At 35.7% G+C, this 25,034-nt stretch overlaps 1 protein-coding gene across 1 annotated transcript; it reads left to right on the plus strand.

Annotated features, from left to right (window-relative positions):
* The first annotated feature begins 17,390 nt into the window (after positions 1–17,390).
* On the plus strand, positions 17,391–23,420 carry LOC112049030 (allergen Tha p 1). Its single transcript, XM_024086764.2, has 3 exons — positions 17,391–17,539; positions 21,681–21,881; positions 23,145–23,420. The coding sequence occupies exons 2-3, from the start codon at positions 21,695–21,697 to the stop codon at positions 23,330–23,332; spliced, it is 375 nt and encodes a 124-aa protein (XP_023942532.1). The 5' UTR covers positions 17,391–17,539; positions 21,681–21,694; the 3' UTR covers positions 23,333–23,420.
* Positions 23,421–25,034: the final 1,614 nt, after the last annotated feature.

Here is a 25,034-nt window from a genome sequence, read left to right on the forward strand (position 1 = left end):
CATTTTGGCAATCGATCTTTATGTATATATATTTAGGATTTTATTTATTTAATATCTTCATTGTGAATATGTACCTGAATTATCCCCATCGACGACAGCAACTGAAAAATTAAAAAAAAACATGGTTACTTGGTTTGAAGAAAGTATTCAACTTTCAAAGAGCATCATGCTGAACTAAAAGCCTGCAATAGTTAGATCTACGTATTTTTTTGTAGGCTATAAGTTAGTCAGCTTAAGCTATGTATAGGTAAGTACGATATTATGAAATTTGGACTGTGATGGCTTTGGAAGGTAGGTTTTAAGGGTTCAGACCCCAATAGTCCGTATTTTTAATTATAAAGATTGTTTTCTAATTTTGGAAAATTTTACTGGATCTTAACTATAACGAAAAACTGCAACGGAGTTTGTCTCGATCACAGAACAGAAAGCACTTAAGCTGGTCTCGACGGTGTAAACCTCGAATTAGGCTCCCAGTCCACCGAAGCGGAGCGAAGCAGCGGAGTCAAGAAACGGAGAATTATTAACCAATAGGATTGCACAAAATCTCCGCTCCTGTTAAGTGGACAGGAACTTGAGAGCTAATTTAAAAATTCTTATAAAACCGGTAAGCGGAGCGGAGAAACGGAGCGGGGTTGAAATTTAACATTTATTTATTTAAACAGAGTCTGCAACTCCGCTACGCTCCCTCGCCCCACTCTGGTAGAGAGGCAGCTGCTGCATTCTCTGACGTGTAGGTCCATTGTAGTTAAATCTAATTTCTGCTGTACTTTAATATCATATTACCTCCATTTTCTTGATCCACAACTGACACTGAAACAAAGAGTAAAGACATATGATATAATGATAATAGTTATAAAAATTTACTGTTTTTTAAATTCAATTTAAACATACTCAAATTTAACACTAAAATAGTATGGATATTGTTAAAAACCTCTTGGCAACGATTGTTTAAAAATAATTCTTTTATGTTATTAGCGTGTCAGATCCCACGCGGATTTTGACGTATTTTTTGTTTTTGAGTAGGTTCGTCAAATTGGTTTAATTATCTAAATATTTACCTCCTTGTGGACGGGCAACCACAATGGTGACCACTGCCATTAGCACCAAGAGATACTGAAAAAAATAATGCTTATATTTTTATTCAGTATAAGGAAGTACCCTATTTTGAGGGAAAAAAATAAAAAAAACTGTTCTAAAAAACGTATTTATATAGACAACTTAACTAACTCAATAAATTTAAAACTTCATCTGTCATCACTAAAAATCTGACATTCAAGATTCATATAATGCTCCTCGATATCAACTGAGGGCCTAGTGGTAGTTTGATACTGTTACTATCGCGTTAACGTAAACGCGAATTTGTAAGGATTTGAAACAACACCATCTATTGACACTACTGCACAACTATTTTAATTCCATATAAATTCGAGTTTACGCTAACGCGATAGTAACAGTATGAAAACATTGAAATCTCCCACTAGCCACACTGATGGTATGATGTTGGTATTAAGTAATTTGCCCACTCTGTCAACTATTTAAACTTTGTCTCGTTTTTGTTAATACGCAAACCAACCTTAACTTTATACCTTTATTTATAAAATACATATTTTAAGACCTCCGCATAGTTATGTATTTTATAATCATATTGCTAACCTCATTAAATAAGTATCTAATCTTTAATAAACGTTATAATTACTTTGGAATAATTTGCTAATTAATGACGCTTCAATCTACTTAATTATGAAAATTCCAATGTGAGTCAGCATTCTACAAATACAGTTTTGTTGCGTTTCAAGGATTCAACATTTGTAACGCCGGCGCCGTTTAGAAATACCCAATCTAAATATTATAAAGAGGAAAGATTTGTATTTTTGTATGTTACAAATACACTCGAAAATTATTACACTTGTTAGGTTTCCATAGAATTATATGTCTACTAATTAACTGTTATATGTACTTTCAATTTTAAAAGTGTTCTTTTGATTCTTATTTAATAAAAAGATGGTCAATTGATGTCGACCAATCAGGGAGCTCGAGCAATCGCAGACGTCGACGAATCACGGCCGACCAACTGGGGGAAAAGGTCGGTAGGGGGGGTACGACGACTGCGGTCGAGCCGGGCATTCAGTCTTGAGATTTTGGAGTGATTACTAAAAAGTGTTATTAAGTTAAGAAAAGTGAATAAATAGTGAATTTGTTATTGTGCACTACGACGTTTTACTTCCACACTGGCCTGAACCTTACAGTTCAGAAGTGGGATAATCAAGGAAATTTACATTTTCTTGCTACGTCCACACGCTCGGAAAAACGTAAGTACTTACATTCTAAACTAAAACTTAAAAATAAAAGGATTGTCTACCTAAGCAAAATAATAAACTAAGTGTAACTCGAAGGTAATGAATCCAATGTATGAAAAATAAGGCTTTCAAAAGAGGAAATTTATAGTCAATTCAATGTTAGTTGTGGTCAACAATGAACGTTATTTAAACAAATAATTTATAAATACCGTGTAAATACGTACAATGTCAAGTTGTGTATTCAAAAAGTGAGATATACATAAGTGTATAATGGAATTAAAAACAAGATTGTGCATGTGTTCACTCAGTGTCGTAGTATTAATCGGATCACTTTTTGCGGTAATTTTGAAGGGTCTATAGTATAAAATTATCATTGAATGAATCACAAAAATAAATTAAACTCGATTTGGTGTTAATGAGATCCTTTTTTTTTTATTTATTTATTTATATATTTTTCTTACTTTTGTGGATTTTTTTTTTTTATATATTTTTTTTGTTTTATACATTATTATTTTTTTATTTTTTATTTATGGGATATTTCCTTTTCTGTTTACACTTTTAACATATCTAAGAAAGATTACCACGTGTTAAAATAAAAATAATGATTACTAACCGTATTTATTGAAACTTATAGATAATCGAAAATAGGTGTCAGAACTTTTAAAATATTACGAATTTTATATTAAATATAAAATTCTAAGCTGTGTTCTTGAAAGTTTCAGATAATGAAAAATGATGAAAATGATACCGAGTATACCCAAGGTAAAGGGTCTAAAAGGAAAAAAACTCCAGGTAGGGAGTTAAGGCAAAAGACAGAATCCCTAGGTGGAGGGATGATGTCAAGGAAGGATACCCTAGGTGATGGGTCATATATGCAAGTAAGGGGTGAGGCCCCAGGTGGGGGGTCTCATCTAAGGAGGGGTGAGGCTCCAGGTGGGGGGTCTCATCTAAGGAGGGGTGAGGCTCCAGGTGGGGAGTCTCATCTAAGGAGGGGTGAGGCTCCAGGTGGGGAGTCTCACCTAAGGAGGGGTGAGGCCCCAGGTGGGGGGTCTCATCTAAGGAGGGGTGAGGCTCCAGGTGGGGAGTCTCACCTAAGGAGGGGTGAGGCCCCAGGTGGGGGGTCTCATCTAAGGAACTCAATCCCAGGTGGGGGGTTGAGGTTACAGTTTAGAAAAGAACCGGAACGTGTAAGTGGAGGAGGAAATATGGCTGATTCGGATACGGATAGTTGTGCAGGAGAGTCAAGGAAAGAATCTAGTAGAAGGTTAACTGATCAACCGCAACGTTTATATAAACGAAGCCGAACATTGCGGTCACAAGGACGGAAGAAGCACCATTCTGTGTCCTCCGATACTGACGAGGAATTACATACGAACAGGAATAGAAAATCACGGTCAAAGCGACGTCACGCCGAAACTAAAAACAATGAAACAAGCGATTCTTTGAGTTCAGTCGGCGAGTCGCCGCCCCCAAAAAGGTCAAAAACGTCGAAACGTAAAGATGAAGATATGATGGATAAATTTTTAGCTATTTTAGAAAAAGTTAAGAGTTCGGATAAACCTAAAATAACGTTTAACACGAATGTGGTACCGGAGTTCGACCCTTTGTCGAAAGACCAATCTATTTTAACATGGATCAATAAAGTGGAGGAGTGTGCCGAAATATATGGTTGGGAAGAAAGGGAAATCATACACTACTCATTGCCTAAATTAACCGGCGTAGCCAGAACATGGTATCAGGGTTTAAGTTCGATACTACATACGTGGCCGGAATGGAAAAAGAAATTAATAGAATCTTTCCCATGTAAAGAGGATTATGCCGAGCTCTTAACCGAAATGTTGTCTAAAAGGGTAAAATATGGTGAGTCGTTAGAACATTATTACTACGCAAAGGTCAATTTGCTAAATAGGTGCAAAATATCCGGAAAACAGGCAGTAGATTGTCTGTTACACGGTGTAGAGGATCGAGCTATAAAAGTAGGCGCACAAGCAGCTCAATTTCGGGAACCAGAACAGGTACTTAAATATTTTAAAACCGTTAAATTAGGTATAAGCAGGGATCATGACAACATGCGGAAAGGTAGATACGCAGTAAACACAAATGAAGCAGATTCTTCTAAATCAGGTAATTCTTTTAATCAGTTAATTCGGTGTTTTAATTGTAACGAATTTGGACATCAAAGCTTCAAGTGTGATAAAGCTTCATCATCGGGTAAATGTCATAATTGCGACGAGGTAGGTCACCGCAGCTTTAAGTGCGAAAAACCTCCCTCCAGGTGCACGACGTGCAATCGATTTGGTCACCTTACTTCGAACTGTTACAAGAACGTGGGAAGATCGACAATCGAGACTAAGACTACGGCTACTTCGGGTAACGATCTTAATCACAAGCAGATCTCAGAAGTGATGACTGAAGATGTTGGAATTAATAAATACGTCATGGACATCACTATCAACGGATCTACGGTGAGTAGCCATATAGACATGGGTAGTCAGTGTTCACTTATTAGGGAAAGTGAGGTCAAATGCTTAAATCTCCAAATGACACCGCGGGATAAATTACCCACCCTTAGGGGTATAGGAGGCAACCTAGTTAGCCCTCTTGGAGTAGTGGTCGCCACGGTTGAAGTTCAAGGCGTAGCCGCGACAATAGATCTTTATGTTGTAGAGAATTATGTACTAATGCACCCTGTTCTTTTAGGCCATTCCTTCACTGAAAGACCAGACATCTTGATAATTAAGACCCCAGAGGAAATTAAATTTCAAAGGATCGTCCCAAATAAAAATTCGTTAGTGGCTAATCATGATTGTGAAATCTCTAGCAATACAATGCGCGCAGTGCAAATTTCCACTGGTTGTCCTATGCTAGATTGTGTAGTATATGTAAAAGGCACGCTTTTGACTAGATCTGTAGAACAAAACAAGGTTTCAGCAGATAATATTAAAAATTCATTCAGTGTTGTTTTCGATAAAACAACAATGGATACCTCTGTGACTTATAATCCAAAGTTAGATTTAGACAGCGGCAAGCTTTGAAAGAGTTATTGGCGAGATTTAGTGACTGTTTTTCTAGTGGATTACATGATTTGGGTTTTACAAAGGTACATGAAATGACCATAGAAGTAACTGATGGCGATCCCGTCGTATATCGCCCTTATCGCATGTCGCAGGCTGAAAGACTAATGGTAAGTAATATGATTAAGGAAATGTTAGACAACCAAATAGTAAGAGAGTCGTCATCGCCGTATGCAAGCCCTATCATCATAGTACAGAAGAAAACAGGTGATAAACGTTTATGCGTTGACTATAGGGCTTTGAATAGAAAAACAAAAAAAGATCACTATCCGATGCCTCGAGTAGAAGACCAGCTGGACCTATTGGCAGAGGACCATAAATTAGATACTGTTGGAAGCCAAAATTAAGTATGCCATTGTTTACATGGACGATATATTGATTCCATCAAAGAACTTCGAGGAAGGTTTATAGAGACTGGAAGAAGTATTACAGCTGTTAAAACAAGATAGGGGAACGAGCTTTACCAGCAAAACATTCCAGGACTTCGTTAAATCATACGGCATTAATCATATTAAAAATGCTGTTGCGACTCTTAGAGCAAACGGTCAAGTCAAAAGGTTCAACAGAACAATTTTAGACGCGCTAGCTACATGCAGTCATGTCGAAGACGAGAAGTGCTGGGATGATCATGTTGAAGATATACAGGTCGGTATAAACACAACTAAAAACAAAACCACACAAAAGAGCCCCTCTGAATTATTATTCGGCTTTAATGTAACCAGCAAGACAGAAGGTAAGTTAAGTGATATAATTAGCGATACAATTAATAGGATTCCGGTAGAAGAATTAGATGTGCTTAGGAAAGAGACAGGAGAGAAAATAAAAGAGCAACAGGTAAGAGACGCAGTTAACTACAATAAACATAGAAAGGCGACAACACAATATAAAGAAGGTAATTTAGTTAGAGTCGAAAGGCAAGTACCTCACAATGATAACTCACAAAAACTTGTATCAAAATATCAAGGTCCCTACCGCATCATGGTAAAAATGCTCAATAACGACAGATTTCTGATTGAAGACACACCTTTGACACGAAAACATGGCCGGAAATACGAACTCGTCGTGTCTGTTGATAAAATCCAGCCATGGATGAATTACTGTAGAAATTATGAATCTGAATCTGAATCTAATACTGAAAAAGAAGATTAATGTAAATGTCTGGTTGTGTCTTCGAACAGAAATTACTTAATATTATAAACCATTATACATTATGTTAAACTTAACAAGCGTAATTATAAGTATTTATGTTTCTCATTAATTTTATTTGCTTATTCATTTTTGATACTAATAAAAGATTGATTAAAAAATGTATTTATTCACTTAATTATTTTTTTTAGCTATAATATTTATTAATTAGGACTTACAAGATGATAAATGTAATTTCAAAACTATATTCGATGAATGATTATTGTTAAAAATCACCTATGAATTAAATAAAAAAAAATTATAAAAGAAAAAAAAAATGTTATATATATATATTTATATATATAACATTTGTAATTGTAATTTGTAATTTGTAAGTGTAACTTACAAATAAGTATTAGTGATTATATTGAAATTAATGTATTAAAACCAAGCGAAGGGACTCGCTTAAGGTAGGATGGCCGAGCTGTTAGGTTTCCATAGAATTATATGTCTACTAATTAACTGTTATATGTACTTTCAATTTTAAAAGTGTTCTTTTTGATTCTTATTTAATAAAAAGATGGTCAATTGATGTCGACCAATCAGGGAGCTCGAGCAATCGCAGACGTCGACGAATCACGGCCGACCAACTGGGGGAAAAGGTCGGTAGGGGGGGTACGACGACTGCGGTCGAGCCGGGCATTCAGTCTTGAGATTTTGGAGTGATTACTAAAAAGTGTTATTAAGTTAAGAAAAGTGAATAAATAGTGAATTTGTTATTGTGCACTACGACGTTTTACTTCCACACTGGCCTGAACCTTACACACTGATTTAAAAATTTCTTTCACCAATGGAAAGCTACATCATCAGAGAGAAACATAGACCAAAATATAACATAACGCTACGACAAAATATAGCAGAGCATCAATGAAAAGTACTTCTAAGCCGAGGTCTGAGTCTTAGAGTCATTCCGCCCCTATTCTGCTTCTGCCTTCGGACCCCATCAGGCGATGCTTCTGCGCTCGCCCAGACCCCCCGATGAGGTCCCATTATTGAGCCCACGGCACTTACACAGTCAGAAAAAAAGCCAACTGTGGCAAAAACTGGAAAATTTTACTTCTGAGAGATTGCGGTGCGTGAATCGGTTAAAGTAATGCAAAAAATAGTAGTATGACGGAATTGTTAACCTTCAAAAGTTCAAAGTCCGAGATAGTTTATACGAGTATGTCTATTTTGTGGATAACTCTGCTGCCTAAAAATTCTCACCGTTACAATATATTAAAATGTAACTCACAATGGAGAATGTTACTAGGTATGCAAAATCACTTGAAACTTTGTTACATTAGAGCTTTTATATATACCTACAAATACACTAGTTTTTGTTATATTTAAAAATACCAAATAGTTATTTATTTATTTATTTATATACATGACATGTGCTCAGAGAAACATTACAGTTTCCCAATTAGTTTCTCGAGTAATCAGGAATAATAATTATGACAATAAATCTTAAATTACAAAATGAATATTAGGCAAACAAAATAAATTAAAAATAATAAATTCAAATTCGGACAAATTAAAAATTAAGAATAAATTAACATTAACCAATTCAAATACATTAAAATTAAACAATTCAAATAAATTAATAACAATAGGCAACAATTAAAATACACAAAAAAATAACAATCAAAATTAACTATTTAAATAACAAAATTAAAAATATCATATACATAAAATCTATTCTAATAACAATTTAATTTTATTTACAAGCTGATAGATTATGATTTTACATGCATTTCAAGTTCGCGTAAATATCGACTCCCGCTAACAGTCGCGATATTCTATGTGACGTCGTACAACCCTTGCCCGGCCCGTTCAATCAATTTCGTATTTACAAATTAATTTAATCTTTGACTAATGGTTAACCATTAGTTCGTCAGTAGCTAAGGCAGAAGTACGAAATTGCCTGAACGGGCCGTGCAAGTGTTGTACGATGACGTCACGCACATTAAACGCATTTTTGTACAAAATCCGTTTCCGCATATACCAGAGGTCCATATATTTAACTTCCTCCTTATATCATTGTTGTACCTACTCATATCAGTTTTCTATAGACAATGTTATATAAAAAGTACATACCGTTAATTTAGACATATCTGTAAAATCACGCTTCCCTGTTTGTGTTGAACGAACTAAAAATATTACACTATAAATAGTAATTTAAGCGTTTAAATAAAGATGACCCCTATAAATGTGATAACCGGAGTACACATACCATTGGTACTTGGCTGATAACCCCATAATCTCACTTATAAAGAATAGACAAACAATTATTACGAAAAATAATAAGAATGCTAACGCCAAAGATGAAGAATAAAATAATCAGTTATTTTATACAATATCTAGTAATAATATTATAACTAGCTAACACTTAAGGTACTGTTACACATGCTCTAAAATAGCATGCTAAAAACGTGCTATTAAGTATGCTCCATACGAGCATGCTTATCATCAGTTTACATTTGCTAGCAATAACCATGCTATTTTTAAGTATGCTCCTGAATAAGCATGCTCAAAGCAATAATTCCAATTACACATGTTAATTTGTATCTATCGTTCTATGTCTATAGTATCGTGTTAGACAGGGAGAGATGACGGTGAAGAGAATACAGAATAGCAATGCTGATCGACTAGCATACTCAATAAGAAAACCTGTTCAGACGCGCTAAAAGCACGCCCCCTTCCACCTGCGCGGCAAGTAGCATGCTCATAAATCGCACGACTGTTGATTCTTGAGCAAGCTCGAAATAAGCATGCTCATTATTAGCAATGTTGCGATACACATGCTAATAAGTAGCAACTGATCCATAGTAGCATGCTTGAAATGAGCATGTGTAACAGTAGCTTTATTTTACCTCGTTATCAACCCATATTCGGCTCACTGCTGAGCTCGATTCTCCTTTCAGAATGAGAGGGGTTAGGCCAATAGTCCACCACGCTGACGGCGGATTGGCAGACTTCACACACGCAGAGAATTAAGAAAATTCTCTGGTATGCAGGTTTCCTCACGATGTTTTCCTTCACCGTTTGTGACACGTGATATTTAATTTCTTAAAATGCACATAACTGAAAAGTTGGAGGTATATGCCCCGGACCGGATTCGAACCCACACCCTCCGGAATCGGAGGCAAATGTCATATCCACTGGGCTATCACGGCTTATTTTACCTGTTAAGACAAAATTCCTTAAAAGTGTTGATAGACTTGAGCATTCATTTGTAATGAGCATTCATGCGTATGTTAATATTTGAAAGACAAGACGCAGTTTAGTGTTTAAAGAGTACCTGTCTTTCCAAATTTTATGCAGCTGAGACGTGGCGCTATTAGCCATTTCGACTCTCCTGCGATTTTCCATCAGGCTAAAATCATATTAAAATATTAATAATATTAATTTATAATAATCTAGAAATATATTAATTCATTAAACATTTGATAAAATGCCATTATTTTGTGTTTATTTTGTACACTGGACGCTTTTTCTTAGAACTACCTATCAAAAAAAAGATAAACATTTTAGTATATAGTTCCACGAATAATCGTGCACTGTGTATGTACATACATTACTTATTAATCAATTATTACGCTTTGGTTTTTTATCGGCAGCTAGGTACCTATAATGTGGGATTATTTTTTGCTATTATTCTATTTGACTACTGGATCGAAGCTTTTTATTCGCATCAGAGCAATTCTAAGAAAACAACTAGCGAACAACACCGGTTTTGGGTAGGGGACAGCTTTCGTTTCAAGTGAGCATTTTCTAAAAAAAAATTGGTATCTACAGCAAATTAGCCTTAAAAGATAGATATAATTAATAATAATAAATCTTTATATAGCAAAACTACATATCACAATTAGTTTGAAGCCCTGCCTCCTGTACTAGTTATTACTGTGTTAAAGGAGACAGTGTCTTCCCATTTTCAATGCTATAATTGGTTTATAAACAATTTACAATTTCACGCCATCACGCGTGAACAGCTGGACCAATTTCACAACTTTTTTTACGTGTCAGTTATTGTCAAGAGAAAGAGGTTCTTATGACAGAAAAAAATCAAAAAATGGAAGGGGTAGGGTAGGGTAGCATAGGGTAGGGGTAATTGAAAGTTTGAATCGAGTTTCACGCGGTCGCAAAATGCGCTGAGGGTGGCTACCGAGGGTTATAGTGGTAAATTCCACATAGCCCGTCTTGTTCCCCAGTAAGTCGGGTATCTCAGGAAGAGATTTTCCCCCGCGAAAAAAAAACAAGGGGTAGGGTAGGGTAGGATAGGGGTAATTGAAAGTTTGAATCGAGTTTCAGAAGTCGCGGGCTACCGCTAGTTGATAGATAATTATGCCATCGCAGTGTAAGTATATTATGAATGTACGATTAAGATTATTTTGAATATAACACAAACAAGTCTAGACCAGACTATATCTGCAAAACAAGCAATTAGAGGTATCCTTTGAGGAAGAACAAAGTCGACCTGACCATGCGGCTTGTTCTCGCCATGTTAAACGGATTGTCAATAATCTTGATTCGATTGACGTCATACGACAACGACTCGACTACGACGTTTAGTACAAGTACAGAAAACATATTAACAAGTGCTAAGTGACTGTATTTCTCATTATTAACTTATCAGCCGACGAAACACGGAGAAAAGGTTATCAATGCGTATATTTTATTTAATGTATAAACAAACGTAACTTTTTACTGAGTGGTCCGATTTTGATATATATATTTTTATTTATTTTTGTAATAATAAAATATTTATCAAAATCGGTTATTTTTCGTTTTTAATTTCGTGGGTACGTTTGGGTTTTGAAGTCGGAAGTAATTTTTTTTTAAATTATTACCTTGATTTCATTTAATTTAAATAGTGCTTTAAATACAAAGTACAATACAAAACACTATAGAAAACAAAAAAAAAAACCAGCTATCCCTTTGCCCAGTAGAGAGTCGAACCAACCAGTGGTAGGGATCACTGCCGTCTATATCCGAGCTTTGATCCAACAGAGTAAGGATCAATGGACTTTCAGTGGATTTCATAGACGTTATAGGGGCACCCCCAAGGGATCATTCAGCCGCTGAGTGTCAAATTTAACCTCTATTTGTTTGAAAATTTCAATTGTTATCTAGCTGACCCAACTGAAGTTGTCCTGCCATGGAGCACTTTTTATATTAAACCACATTTTATTTATAGTATAATAATTTCGGATAGTGCTTTAAATACGCTTTTCCTGTATTCAAGCAGATTTTTTTAGCTCAAAGACTCAAACTGTTTCAAAAAATCTGTAAAGTAAAGAATTGAAAAATAAGGATAAACTCCAAGGATTTTTTGACGTGACAACAACTTATAATTCGATGAAGCCGGTTGCACACTCGAAAAAGATGACGTCATGCGTCGTTCCCTCGCTCTAAGGTTGGCAACTTTTTTTTTCAAGAAATAAAGTATGTTCTGGTCTATGAAGATTATTAAACAGTATTTTAGAAACCTACATATACCTACCTAGGACATATGATCCAGTTAGGTAGGTCCAATTTCGAGAAAGAAGTGAACCGCCCAATCCAACTCGGATGGGCTGCATTTGGGAGACTTCGCGACATCTTTTCGTCCGAAATTCCTCAGTGCCTGAAGACAAAAGTCTTCGAACAGTGCGTGTTGCCAGTGATGACATATGGTTCCGAGACTTGGTCGCTAACTATGGGCCTCATAAGAAGGCTCAGAGTCACACAGCGAGCGATGGAACGAGCTATGTTAGGAGTATCTAGGAGTAAGAACCAAAGTCACCGACATAGCTCAACGGGTTGAGAAGCTGAAGTGACAATAGGCGGGGCACATAGTTCGAAGAGCCCAAAGTGCTGGAATGGCGACCCCGCACTAGTAAGCGCAGTGTTGGTCGACCAGGTGGACTGACGACATCAAGCGAGTCGCAGGGCTTCGCTGGGTGCAGGTGGCTCAGTATCGTGATGTTTGGAAGTCCCTACAAAAGGCCTATGTCCTGCAGTGGACGTCCATCGGCTGATATGATGATGATAATGATTTTAGAAAAACGAACATTTTCTTTTGAAAAATGCAACCATTCCATCAGTATTTTCTTATGACGTTGTCACGTTCAACTATCGTCAGTAAACCTTTACAGACAACCGTTTTTTTTCTATGACAAGTTTGAATACAATCTCACCTGATGTAATATGATGATACAGTCTAGATTAGAATTAAGAATCAATAGATAAGAATTAGAATTAAAATAGAAGCGGGTTTACTTGGAAGACGTACCTCTGAAGGTTTCAATACATCATCGTACCGGAACGCTAAATTGCTTGGCGACACGTCTTTGACAGTAGTAGTGGTAACTAGCCATGGAATAGCCTACATAGTCTAAAAACCTCTCTATTAACTTACCTGACAGACATAATTGGAAATATAGATGAAATGCGGTTTATGTTGAAAGTGGTCTATAGCAGGACATGTATCGGATCAGCAAGTTATAAATGGAACGCAATGTTCCAATGTTGTCACAACGGTGTTAATTTAATCGTGTATTGTAAAAATTAAATCACGTATGACATTACTCGGACGTGTGATGCTTGTCATGCGGAAGTAACGTATGTTGTCTCATTGCACATCAACAGAATATCACTATATTGAATAGACTAGAAGGAATAAGGTCCGTTTATATCTACAGACATTTAGCGTGCCAGACACGTGCCGTGGCAGACAAAATAATACTCTTCTATACAGTGTTTATTAACGTATTTATACTTGTATGCATCCATTCATTATTTTTTAGGCGAGAGCATGTTAAAACATATTCGGTGTACGGTGTAAATGTTGGTACCGGGTGTAGGTACTTTACACTTTTGTTTAGGAATCCAATATTCTATATCCTGAATGATTTTAAGCAAAGTAATACTATTATTATGTTATTGGTATATAAAAAAAAATAATTATGTGTTTATTTTTTTTATAAAAAACCCATAAATTGTAAATATACATAAAAATAAACTCTTATATTTATGTAAATAAAGTATGACTTTTTTAACATAACTTTTAGCATAGCACTATACCTACTTCCTGCCATAGCAAAAGTTAAAGTACATAAAAAAACGTATCCAATGATATATCGCAAGTTGTTATTGGTATTTAGGCAGGCTCCCATACATTTCTATCGGTTATGAGATAATATAGTGAAGAGAAATAGACAAAGGGTCTATTTCTCTACGGGTACATTTATTTCGGTTAAGAGATAATATCGTGAAGAGAATAGACAAAGGGTCTATTTTTCTACGGGTACATTTCTTTCGGTTAAGAGATAATATCGTGAAGAGAAATAGACAAATGGTCTTTTTCTCTTCACGATATTATCTCTTTATTCGCATATTAGCACCAAATTTTCATCACAACATGGTTACTTAATGATGACAAGAACTTACGGAACAAACAAAACCATTAATATTTCAATCAAAACAATTATCAAACAACATAATCCAATTATTGAGCAGGTAGTGCAGCTAGAATCTTCAAACCCTAATTTACTAAGGCTATTATAGCTATATAATTTAGTGTTATTATCCAAAACATGGAAATGTTAAAAAAAAGTTTATAGGAAGTTTGAGCTCAAAAGTTTCCTTTAGCCTTTGACGTGCAAAACAACAAACGTACTGTAGTGCAAAATAAATAATAATAAACTTTAAATGACTCAGATCCACTGACCTACACCGAAATAGATATTACGTAAACAGTTAACCATCAAAAATACTTATTTTCCTTCCATCTAGAACCAGATAGAAGGATTTCCAGGCGTTCACCACGATGGCAAAAGTTTTGAACTAGAAAAAATGCACTAGAAAACGCAATATTGGTTGACCCCCCACACCAGCTCGCTAATTCACTATTTTGGTCATTATTATCAACTTATTGGAATTGACAAAATGTCATTTACCTACTGTGTGATTGTATCCACCAGTAAGCACAGGGTGACATTTTTGCATAGAGTCTCAATTTCATATGTTATGTCAACTAGCATAGGTCAAAGATAAGCCTGCAGGTGAGCTGACGACATTAAGTAAGCCGCAGGGATTCGCTGAATACAGGCGACTCAGGATCGTGATGCTTGGAAGTCCCTACAAAAGGCCTATGTCCTGCAGTGGACGGTTGCTATGATGATGATGATGATAAGTTTTAAACGTTGAGGCCTTGGAATATGACAGGAGTAAAGGCTCCAGATTCCTCAGAAACAGTAACTAGACGGATAAAACCGCGCGGCATTTGCTCGCATTAACAACCCATATTCAGCTCTCTGTTGAGAACCAGTCTCCTTTAAGAATGAGAGGGGTTAGGCCTTAGTCCACCACGCTGGTCCAATGGGGATTGGCAGACTTCACACACGCAGAGAATTAAGAAAATTCTCTGGTATGCAGGTTTCATCACGATGTTTTTCTTTCGCCGTTTGAGACACGTGATATTTAATTTCATAAGATGCACACAACTGAAAAGTTGGAGGTGCACGCCTCGGACTGAATTCAAACCCTCCGAAATCGGAGGCAGAGGTCATATCCACTGGGCTATCACGGCTCATCCGATATCATAGAGCTATTTGGATTTACTATTATACCAAACGCAAAAAAATCAATATCTAAGTTGCAAATATTATATTTCTTGATTGCCTCGGTCTAAGTATTTTGATGTTGGATTTGCTTACGTCAAAGTTGAGGTTTTTTGTCCATTAAACTTATGAATAGATGAATAAGTCATCTATTTTAAGCAAGTTAGTTGCTATTGTATTTATTGACTAGCAGACGCCTGAGACTTCGTCTACGTTCACGTTCGATGAACAAATCCCACAGAAACCATAGACTTTCCCAGGATAAAAAAAAATAATAAAAAAATTCAACCGACTTCAAAAACTAAAAAACTTAAAAATAACATTATATTGTTCTACCTACTGATTATTATATACGATTTTTGAAAGTTCCCCTCAATTTCTCCAGGATCCCATCATCAGATCCTAATATAATGACAATTGGACCACCTCAGGAGTATACCCCTTCAAACAAAAAAAAATATTCAAATCAGTCCAGTAGTCTTCGAAGTCGTTTAAAAAGTAGCCTATAAGTTGCTCAATAACCTCCCCTATCTTCCAGTGAAAATCGCAGTAAAATCGATTCAGCTATTCCAAAGATTAGCATTGGGAAAACATGGTTATCTAGAAATCACAAACAGACAATTCAATTTTATTTATATATGATGATGATGACTGTATTGAGCATTGATATATCGATGTATTAATGACGTAGACCAGAAAAAAAATAACAAAAAACATCCAACGTCAACCACGGGCAAGGATGTAATTGCCGTGTCATTTGATGTGACAGTCAGCAATTAAGGAATTCTAATTTAATAATATTATAATTATTGATATATGAGTCGTGATAGCCCAGTGGATATGACCTCTGCCTCTGATTCCGGAGGGTGTGCGCTCGAATTCGGTCCGGGGCACGCACCTCCAACTTTTCAGTTGTGTGCATTTTAAAACATTAAATATCATGTGACTCAAACGGTGAAGGAATAACATCGCGAGGAAACCTGCATACCAGAGTATTTTCTTAATTCTCTGCGTGTGTGAAATCTGCCAATCCGCATTGGGCAAGCATGGTGGACTATTAACCTAACCCAAATTTTGAGAGGAGACTCGAGCTCAGCTGTGAGCCGAATATGGGTTGATAATGATGATAGTCATTGATGCATAGGTATTAAAATGATAGTCTTGCCATAGGAAAACAATATAATTATTACCTTTACTATTTTTTTACCTTAGGACAAGTTGGCCCCTGACTGCAATCTCACGTTAGGTTAAGTGACAATATTACTCTTATTTGGAAATGGTTTAACCATACATCTGACGGTTTCTGAGCGATATCGTACCGGAACGCTAAATCACTTGGCGGTACACCTTTGCCGGTTGGATGGTAACTAGCTACGGCCGATGCCACCAGATTACATTTCAGTCAATTTATTTAATATAAAATCCTAAAGTGACCCGAATTGGGAATCGAACCCAGGCCTTCTGTTTAGATCCAAAGCATTACGTGGTAGGGAAAACGAAAGCTGGAAATGCGTTCCATAATTTCGCAGTGCAAATCAGGGAGGCTATTCTGTAACGATATTTTTATCAGTTCGACAGTGTGAGCTTCGAACTCGCATCTATCGCTCTCTGTCTATAGTATCACGTTAGACACAGAGAGATAGAGGTGAATTCGAAAGAGTTGCGAGTTATACAAAACATCATTACAGAATAGGCCTCCAGGAGCTATTAAGGTTAAAAATATTAACGAGAAGTTCCAGCAAAACTAATTAGCTAACCTCCAAAAATCACCATTTTCCAAACTTCTTAATTGCCTATTGTACTGCATCAGCAGTTATAAAATGACGAAGGTCAATATTTTGAAAGACAATTTAATTTAGGCACTCTAACACAATCGCTGAGGCAGTGATTTTTCTGTACTTTCCTCTGGTGAGGTTTTTGGACCCCATATTAAAACTTTATGTGGTGCGGCACGAGGTCCATCGACCTCGTAACCCTTGAGTACACTAGATGTACGAACGAACCGCAGCGAACGTGTTAAAAGTCCTTCCGTGTTAACAAAAATATATGTAAAAAAAAAAGAAATTAGGAATAGATGGTTTGCTGAAATCACGCTCCAATTGCCTACAGCCTCACATCACATCTGATTGAAGTTGCAAAAAAAACTTAAATTGATTGGTACTTACTGTTGTCTTTTTTTTTTTAATATTTACATCGAAGACACTACTTAAAAAAAAAACTAAACTATACACTTTTTATGACAAACACCTAACAGCTGCCGTCACAGACACTCAGACATGTTAGCATCCTTCAAGTTCAACGTTCATATGGATTTTTTTCCTCCCTGTAACAGATATAAAAGATTGTTAGACGATATTTCACGCAGTATTAGCACGACCTAGGCACAAGAAACTAGAACGTAAGTTTGTTTCTTTGATTAAAACATTAAACATTTATTTAAATAATTATTTAATTATATATGTACTAATAAATGAACGTTGTTATTATACTTCATTGCGTAAACTGGACTTAGGTGACTTTGTTTGCGTTTAACTAATTGTTGTTCTGTCTGTGTATATTTAAACTATCTAAACTAATATTGTAAGAATTGTTTTTTCTTTGTTTGTTATTTATATTTATTTATTTATTTATACTTTATTGCACAAAACAAAAACAATAACAAAGAAAACAAAAGATAACATAGAAAACAAGTATGTGCAAAGGCGGTTTTATTGCTTATAGCAATATCTATCTACCAGACAACCTTTGGATAAAGGAATTAATATAATTAAATAATATGATAATGTCCATCCCACCTCAATTGAAGAAACGAAAAGTATCTTCTTTTCATAAACAGATTCGTTTCGAGTCCTCAGAGTAGACAGTGTATTTTTGCATTTATGATGTGGTGTGCCACGTACAGACAAATCAGGCACAGCAGTTTTGACCATGCATATAGATGGTTAGTCCTTATACCATAGTCGAAGGCTCAAAGTCACTCAGCGGGTGATGGAGCGAGCTATGCTCAGAGTTTCTCTGAGAGACCGAATTGGAAATGAGGTGATCCGCAGAAGAAAGTCACTGACATATTATCTCAGCGAGTTGCGAAGCTGAAGTGGCAATGGGCAGGGCACATAGTTCGAAGAGCCGATGGACGCTGGGGTCCCAAAGTGCATGGAATGGCGACTCCGCACTGGTAAGCACAGTGTTGATCGATCCTCATTAGGTGAATCGAGGAGATATTGCAGAGAATCGCTGGATGCTGGCCGTTCGAGACCGTTTTGTTTGAAAGTCTATGCAAGAGGCCTATGTCCAGCTATGGACGTCCATCGGCACTTAATGATAATGAAAATGAGTCCTGATACCGGATCTGTCTATATTATACTCGTATATTTCAAAGTTACGAGTAAATAGACATATTCTAGCCAAGCGCGTTCCACCATAGGCTGCATCATCACTTACTGTCAAGCATGATTGCAACCAAGCTTGATAGCCCAGTGGATATGACCTTGCCTCCGAATTTAAGACATTAAGTATCACATGTTTCAAACAGTGAAGGAAAACATCGTAAGCAAATTCTGCACCTACCAAAAGAATTTTCTTAAATCTCTGCGTGTGTGAAGTCTGCTAATCCGCATTGGGCCAGCGTGGTGGACTATTGGGCTAGCCCCTCTTGTTCTGAGAGGAGACTCGAGTTATGCAGTGATCCGAGTAAATGGGTTGAATATGGGCTCGCCTACATAATGTAAAAAAAGGTAGTGAATCCCAGTAAAGTTCTTTTTTAAATGTAATTAGACCATGACCGTCATACTGGGTATTATTATTATTTCCGTAAAACCCGCATAGCGTTCACAGTCCACTCATACTAATTTTTTGTATAGTTTGCCAAAACGTTATTAAATCATATACGATGCGGGAACTGCAATTAATGCGGAGTAGCAAAAAGTTAACTTGAATTCTGGCGCTACAGCAATGATGTTAAACTTAACTATTAGATTTGTTAGTTACTAGCGCACGAAGCGCGGATCAAAAGAGGAAACTTCCACATCTCGATGTTAGTTGTTGTCAACAAAGAACGTTATTTAAAACAAGAAATACCTGAATATCGTCTATAGTATTAAATTGTGTGTTCAGGAAGTGTAAAAAATATATATTTTTAAATATATAATTGAATTAAAGACAAAATTGTTCATGTGTGCCCTCAGTGTTGTAGCCTAGTCGGATCACTTTTTGCGGTGATTTTGTAGGGACGTATCCGATCTATAGTATAAAATTATCATTGTGCTACAGTATAAAACAATGAGACAACCTCCAGGTGTTAAGTTATTTAAAAATTATTGAATGAATGAATGAAATATACTTTATTGTACACCAAAAATAATAATAACAGGCAAGAAATTTACTTAAAAACTAATGTACAATTGGCGGCCTTATCGCTAATGAGCGATCTCTTCCAGACAACCAATCGAAAAAAGAGAAAATAAATACAAGGAATAATGCATAATGACGGGTGTACACATAAAAAGAGAAGTAGAAGATATATTACACTTAGATAATAATATATAAAATCAAAATCAATATATTTATATATATATATATGAACACATACAAATATACATACATACCTACCAACAATTACATATATTCCTACATAAATAAGGATACTTACAAATATATATATATATATATATATATATATATATAACATAAGCATACATACGAAAATTTTATTAAAATAATTTAGATGTAAAAAGTAAGAAACAAGACAACATCAACAATTATTTAAACATGAACAAATAAATAAAATCATTTAAACGAAAATAAATACGGAATGATAAAAAGGTCAAGGAGGAAAGAAGTGCATATTTACCAGTTGTTTGAAAGAAGCTAGAGATTGCGCACGCCGAGCCTCGAGAGGTAAGGAATTCCAGAGGCGAGCAGCTTTTACAGAGAATGATTTAGAATAATAGGAAGTATTATGGGAAGGAATTTTTAGAATGAAATTATCCTCAGATCGAAGTGAGCGACAATGAGAATCACTGAGAAAGTTAAATCGCTCCTTTAGATATGGGGGAGTAGCAGGGTTAAAAAGGACGTTATATAAAATAAAAAGAATGTGAGTATTCCTGCGAAGGCGAATTGAAGGCCACTTGAGTTTATCGCGAAATTCGGAAATATGATCATATTTGCGAAGTCCAAATATGAATCTTATACAAATGTTCTGAATGCGCTCAAGCTTATCAAGCAGTTCCTCACTCAAATTAAGATAACACGTGTCAGCATAATCGAGAATTGGTAGTAGGAGTGATTGTGCAAGCGCAATTTTAGTAGATACTGGAAGGAAATTTCTTAATCTTCGAAGTGACCCTATAGATGCAAACACCTTCCTACTGACCTCACTTACCTGGGGTGCCCAAGTAAAATACTTATCGAAAGTAACACCGAGGTTTTTAACCGTGTCACTAAATGGCACATGCGTTCCATCAAAAACTACACTAGGAATAGAAGCCCAATCATTAATTATTGCATGTGACTTCAACCGTAACTTTTAAAGATTAGGTATATTTATATTTAAATACATTTTTATTCTTGAAAAATAAGGTAACGAGTCAGTATATTTATATAGAAACAATTATGAAAACGTAGTAATTATAAATCGCGATTACGATTAATATAATAATCTGATGAACTTATTTCCATCTTCAACTGAACAACGACTGTTGTCCAGTTCGATTAGCTTTATTATTTCTACTTATATTATTAATACTAGCGGACGCCCGCAACTTCGTCCGCCTTTAAACCTCTTTAATCCAGCCCTTACAGTAGTATCGCTGTAAAAATGGAGTAACTTCTCCCGTTTTCCCAACATTTCCCTTCACTGCTCTGCTCCTATTGATCGTAGCGTGATGAAAAGTATACTTAAACCTGCCCAGCAGTATGAAGAATCAAGTACCAAGTTTCGTTAAAATCCGTCGATTAGTTTTTGTTGGACAGACAGACAGACCCTAAAAAAATTTTTCAAGATTTTATTTTACGACTTTGTTTACATTTTCAAAGTACATGTCAATTTACAACTTTCAAGTAGAAATAGTCTCTGCGCTATACCGCGGACGGACGGACGGATAGACATGGCGAAACTATAAGGGTTCCTTGTGGACTACGAAACCCTAAAAACGGCCTCCGTGGCGCAGTGGTATGCACGGTGGATTTACAAGACGGAGGTCCTGGGTTCGATCCCCAGCTGGGCCGATTAAGGTTTTCTTAATTGGTCCAGCTATGGCTGGTCGGAGGCTTTGGCTGTGGCTAGTTACCACCCTACAGACAAAGACGTACCGCCAAGCGATTTAGCGTTCCGGTACGATGTCGTGTAGAAACCGAAAGGTGTGTGAATTTTCATCCTCCTCGTAACAAGTTAGCCCGCTTCCATCTTAGATTGCATCATCACTTACCATCAGGTGAGATTGTAGTCAAGAGCTAACTTGTAGAGAATAAAAAAAAAAGATATCATTGGAAATATTTAGAAAGACTTATTTTTTTTTGTTTTTGTTTTTATATTATAGTTTCTGCAAGCAACATGAAGACTATTATAGTACTGGCAACTTTGGTAGCAGCTGCGCTGGCGATTCCATCTGACACTTACAACCCTCAGTATGATAGTTTCAACGCCCAAGAGGTGGCCGATAATATACGGCTGCTCAAGAACTACGGAAAATGCTTCCTCGACCAAGGACCGTGCACTGCTGAAGGAAATGACTTTAAAAGTAACAACATATTTATTTTTATATAACTCATCATCATCATCATCATCATCATCATCATAATTAACAACCTATATTCTCAATCCTGATATAGGAAAGTAGGTCACGAACCTAGTTTGCCTTGAGAATAATCTCCTATTGGTCTCCACGATACAGATCAATCTATTGTGGAGACCACAGGCAATCTTTTTTTGTATCTATTTTTGGTTAATTAAGATTTTATTTATTTATTTACTTTATTTTTTATTGGGCAGGTTTGAAATTGGCAACTTCGGCGACTTATAAACTTTCAACCCCTATTTCACACCCTTCTATTTATATTTTTGCAAGTTTTTTAAAGTATAATAAATAGTCCACTAAATTTACATTTACAAATGTACCTTGAAAACTGAAGGATTTCCATACAAACTTTCTACCCCTAGTTCACCCTTTTTTGATTTTATTTTCTCGACAAAAAGTATCATACACCCATCTTCGTATTATGGTATCAAATCGAGCCAAGTTTCATTTGAATTCATTCATCATAATGATCGTCGATTTGTATGGGTGTTCAAACACAATAACTAATATCTTTGTTATTTCTGCGTTTATGTTTATGTTCAAAAATTGGAAAATGTTACGTTTAATGTAAGGCAGCTAAAACTGTTTGAATTTTTATCTTATTACGATAATAGATTTTTAAAAAGCTTTGTAATTTTATAATCTTACCTTTTTATTTTGCAAACATCCAGACAATCTTTGCTTTTTTCGTATAAATTAGTTAAAATTGACCTTATTTAAATCATCGTCGTCATCAACCCATATTCGGCACACTGCAGAGCTCGAGTCTCCTCTCAGAATGAGAGGGGTAAGGCCAATAGTCCATCACGCTGACCCAATGCGGATTGGCAGACTTCACACACGCAGAGAATTAAGATAATTCTCTGGTATGCAGGTTTCCTCACGATGTTTTCCTTCACCGTTTGAGACACGTGATTGTTAATTTCTTAAAATGCACACAACTGAAAGGTTGGAGGTGCATGCCCCGGACCGGATTCGAACCCACACCCTCCGGAATCGGAGGCAGAGGCCATATCCACTGGGCTATCACGAAATAAAATCATCATCCCCATTAAATTTATTTGTTGTTTAATATAATAGTTTGATACGACCAAAATAGTGAATAGGCCAGCACTATGATGACGTCATTATCGTCAATACTGTGCGATGTGTGGTAAAACATCTAACTTCACAAAGATTATAGCTATATGTGTTTTTGTATTTCAGAAGTGATTCCCGAGGCGCTTAGAACAACATGCGCAAAGTGCACTGAGAAACAGAAAGAGCTTATCCGTATCATAATAAAGGCATTCCAGGAGAAGTTGCCCGAAGTGTGGGCCGAGCTCATCCAAAAGGAAGACCCCAAAGGCATATATAAGCCGGATTTCGATAAGTTCCTCCACGGATCCAATTAACTGTATCTACCAAAGATCAAGAAAACAGAAGAGACATTTTCGATAGGACCCAGTAATTTTTAAATAAAATTTTCTTTTAATACAGAAATTGGTATTTTATTTATGTGTAAGGTACTAGTAACAGTAGCTCGCTGCTTCGGTTTTGCTGAAGTTTTTTTTTAATTTTGATTTTATTTATCAAAAATACATAGTTTACATTAAAAGGTAAATTACACGGACAATCACAAAAATCATATAGATTTGACGTTGGTGTTCAGCAGCTACCAATCTTAAAAAATATTATAATCTACCTATAATATTTATATTTATATTTTCTATAAGTTTACAACTTACAACAATTTAAGACAATTAATTTACTACATTAGATTACATTAAGCAATAACAATTTTATCTCTCGGGGATATATTTTTTGGTTAAAATGCCTTACTATTTACGGTTGAATAGTTCAATTTGGAAAGCGTAACAAACAAAATACAAACAAAATAAAAATTCATGTATTTCAAGTTTAAGCTTAGTTTACAAGTTTTGGAACATCAGTACCTTCAAAGTCTAAAACTTAAATTATTTACGAGGGTTCCAAGCGCCTTGGTCCGAGAAGAGCCCATATTAAATCATAAGCGTTATATAAAGTTGATAACAAAAATAAACTTCTAACGTATAGTTAGGAGCTAATTACAGCCTTTCTTGATGAGTACTGTTTACCAACAAATAAATTAGAAATGAAGGTAGAAAATGCATTCATTTCATAACTTACCTATTTTATATTATGTATATAAATATTTTTGCCATATTTAATTGTTCTAATTTTATTAATCAAATCTATTTTCAATAATCTAAGAACAAGTTAATTATAACAATTATTAGGTGTGAAATGACTAGTGAATTATTATAACCTTATTTTTCATTTGTTTGTTGGCAAACAGTACCTACTCATCAAAAAAGGCTGTAGTGTAATTACGTGCATTATCGAATACATACTACTACTAGGATTTATGTATTCATTTATGCTGGAAGCATTGCCAAAGAAAGGGCCACGTAATACTTCAGTAGGGTGCGAAATATTCATGAAGTCAGAAGTACAGTTCAAAAGTAGGTATTTTTTGTATCAAGTTTGTCCAAGATCCGGGAAACGTTTATACTATTGTTCACTAATTAAATGATCTCAAGAACTTACCAAGTGAAGTTAAATCTAAACAATTTGGTATTAAACTATATCTATACTTATAATAAAACTGGTCAAATACTTATATAAAACATTTCTTCGCAATTTACTTATACCATTTGTAACACCAAACGTTACCGTGGCATAACGGACGCCAGCGCCATCTAGAATCTATACTTATAATACGAATTCTATACATTTTGTACATTCTGTACTTTGAAGATATTTTGAAAATTTTTATTGGGGGGGGGGGGGCATTATACAGGGTGATTCGGACTTTAGTACCGATATTTTTTTTCGTGGTTCAGTATCATTAATAGAACATAAATCTACAAACAGTTCGATACATTTTATGTAATTTTTTTTTATCAATTTATGTCTCAGAAATAACAAAATAATGGACACATTACCAAACAAACTGCGCAAATGCTGGCGGCACTTTGTAAGACGCCAACAAAGAAATACCGGCCGTAGGCATATCGCTTCGGCTTCGACTGACGGGGGTGGCAGAGGTGAGGGGATCGAAAAATCCCTGAGGAC

This window comes from Bicyclus anynana, chromosome 20 (assembly GCF_947172395.1).
Source record: "Bicyclus anynana chromosome 20, ilBicAnyn1.1, whole genome shotgun sequence".
Taxonomy (NCBI): Eukaryota; Metazoa; Arthropoda; class Insecta; order Lepidoptera; family Nymphalidae; genus Bicyclus; species Bicyclus anynana.

Bases quoted from the DNA above. Each gene is read 5' to 3' on its own strand.
- LOC112049030 (XM_024086764.2), top strand. From the start codon at position 21,695: ATGAAGACTATTATAGTACTGGCAACTTTGGTAGCAGCTGCGCTGGCG. The intron at 21,882-23,144 runs GTAACAACATAT...TTTGTATTTCAG, and splicing joins TGAAGGAAATGACTTTAAAA to AAGTGATTCCCGAGGCGCTT.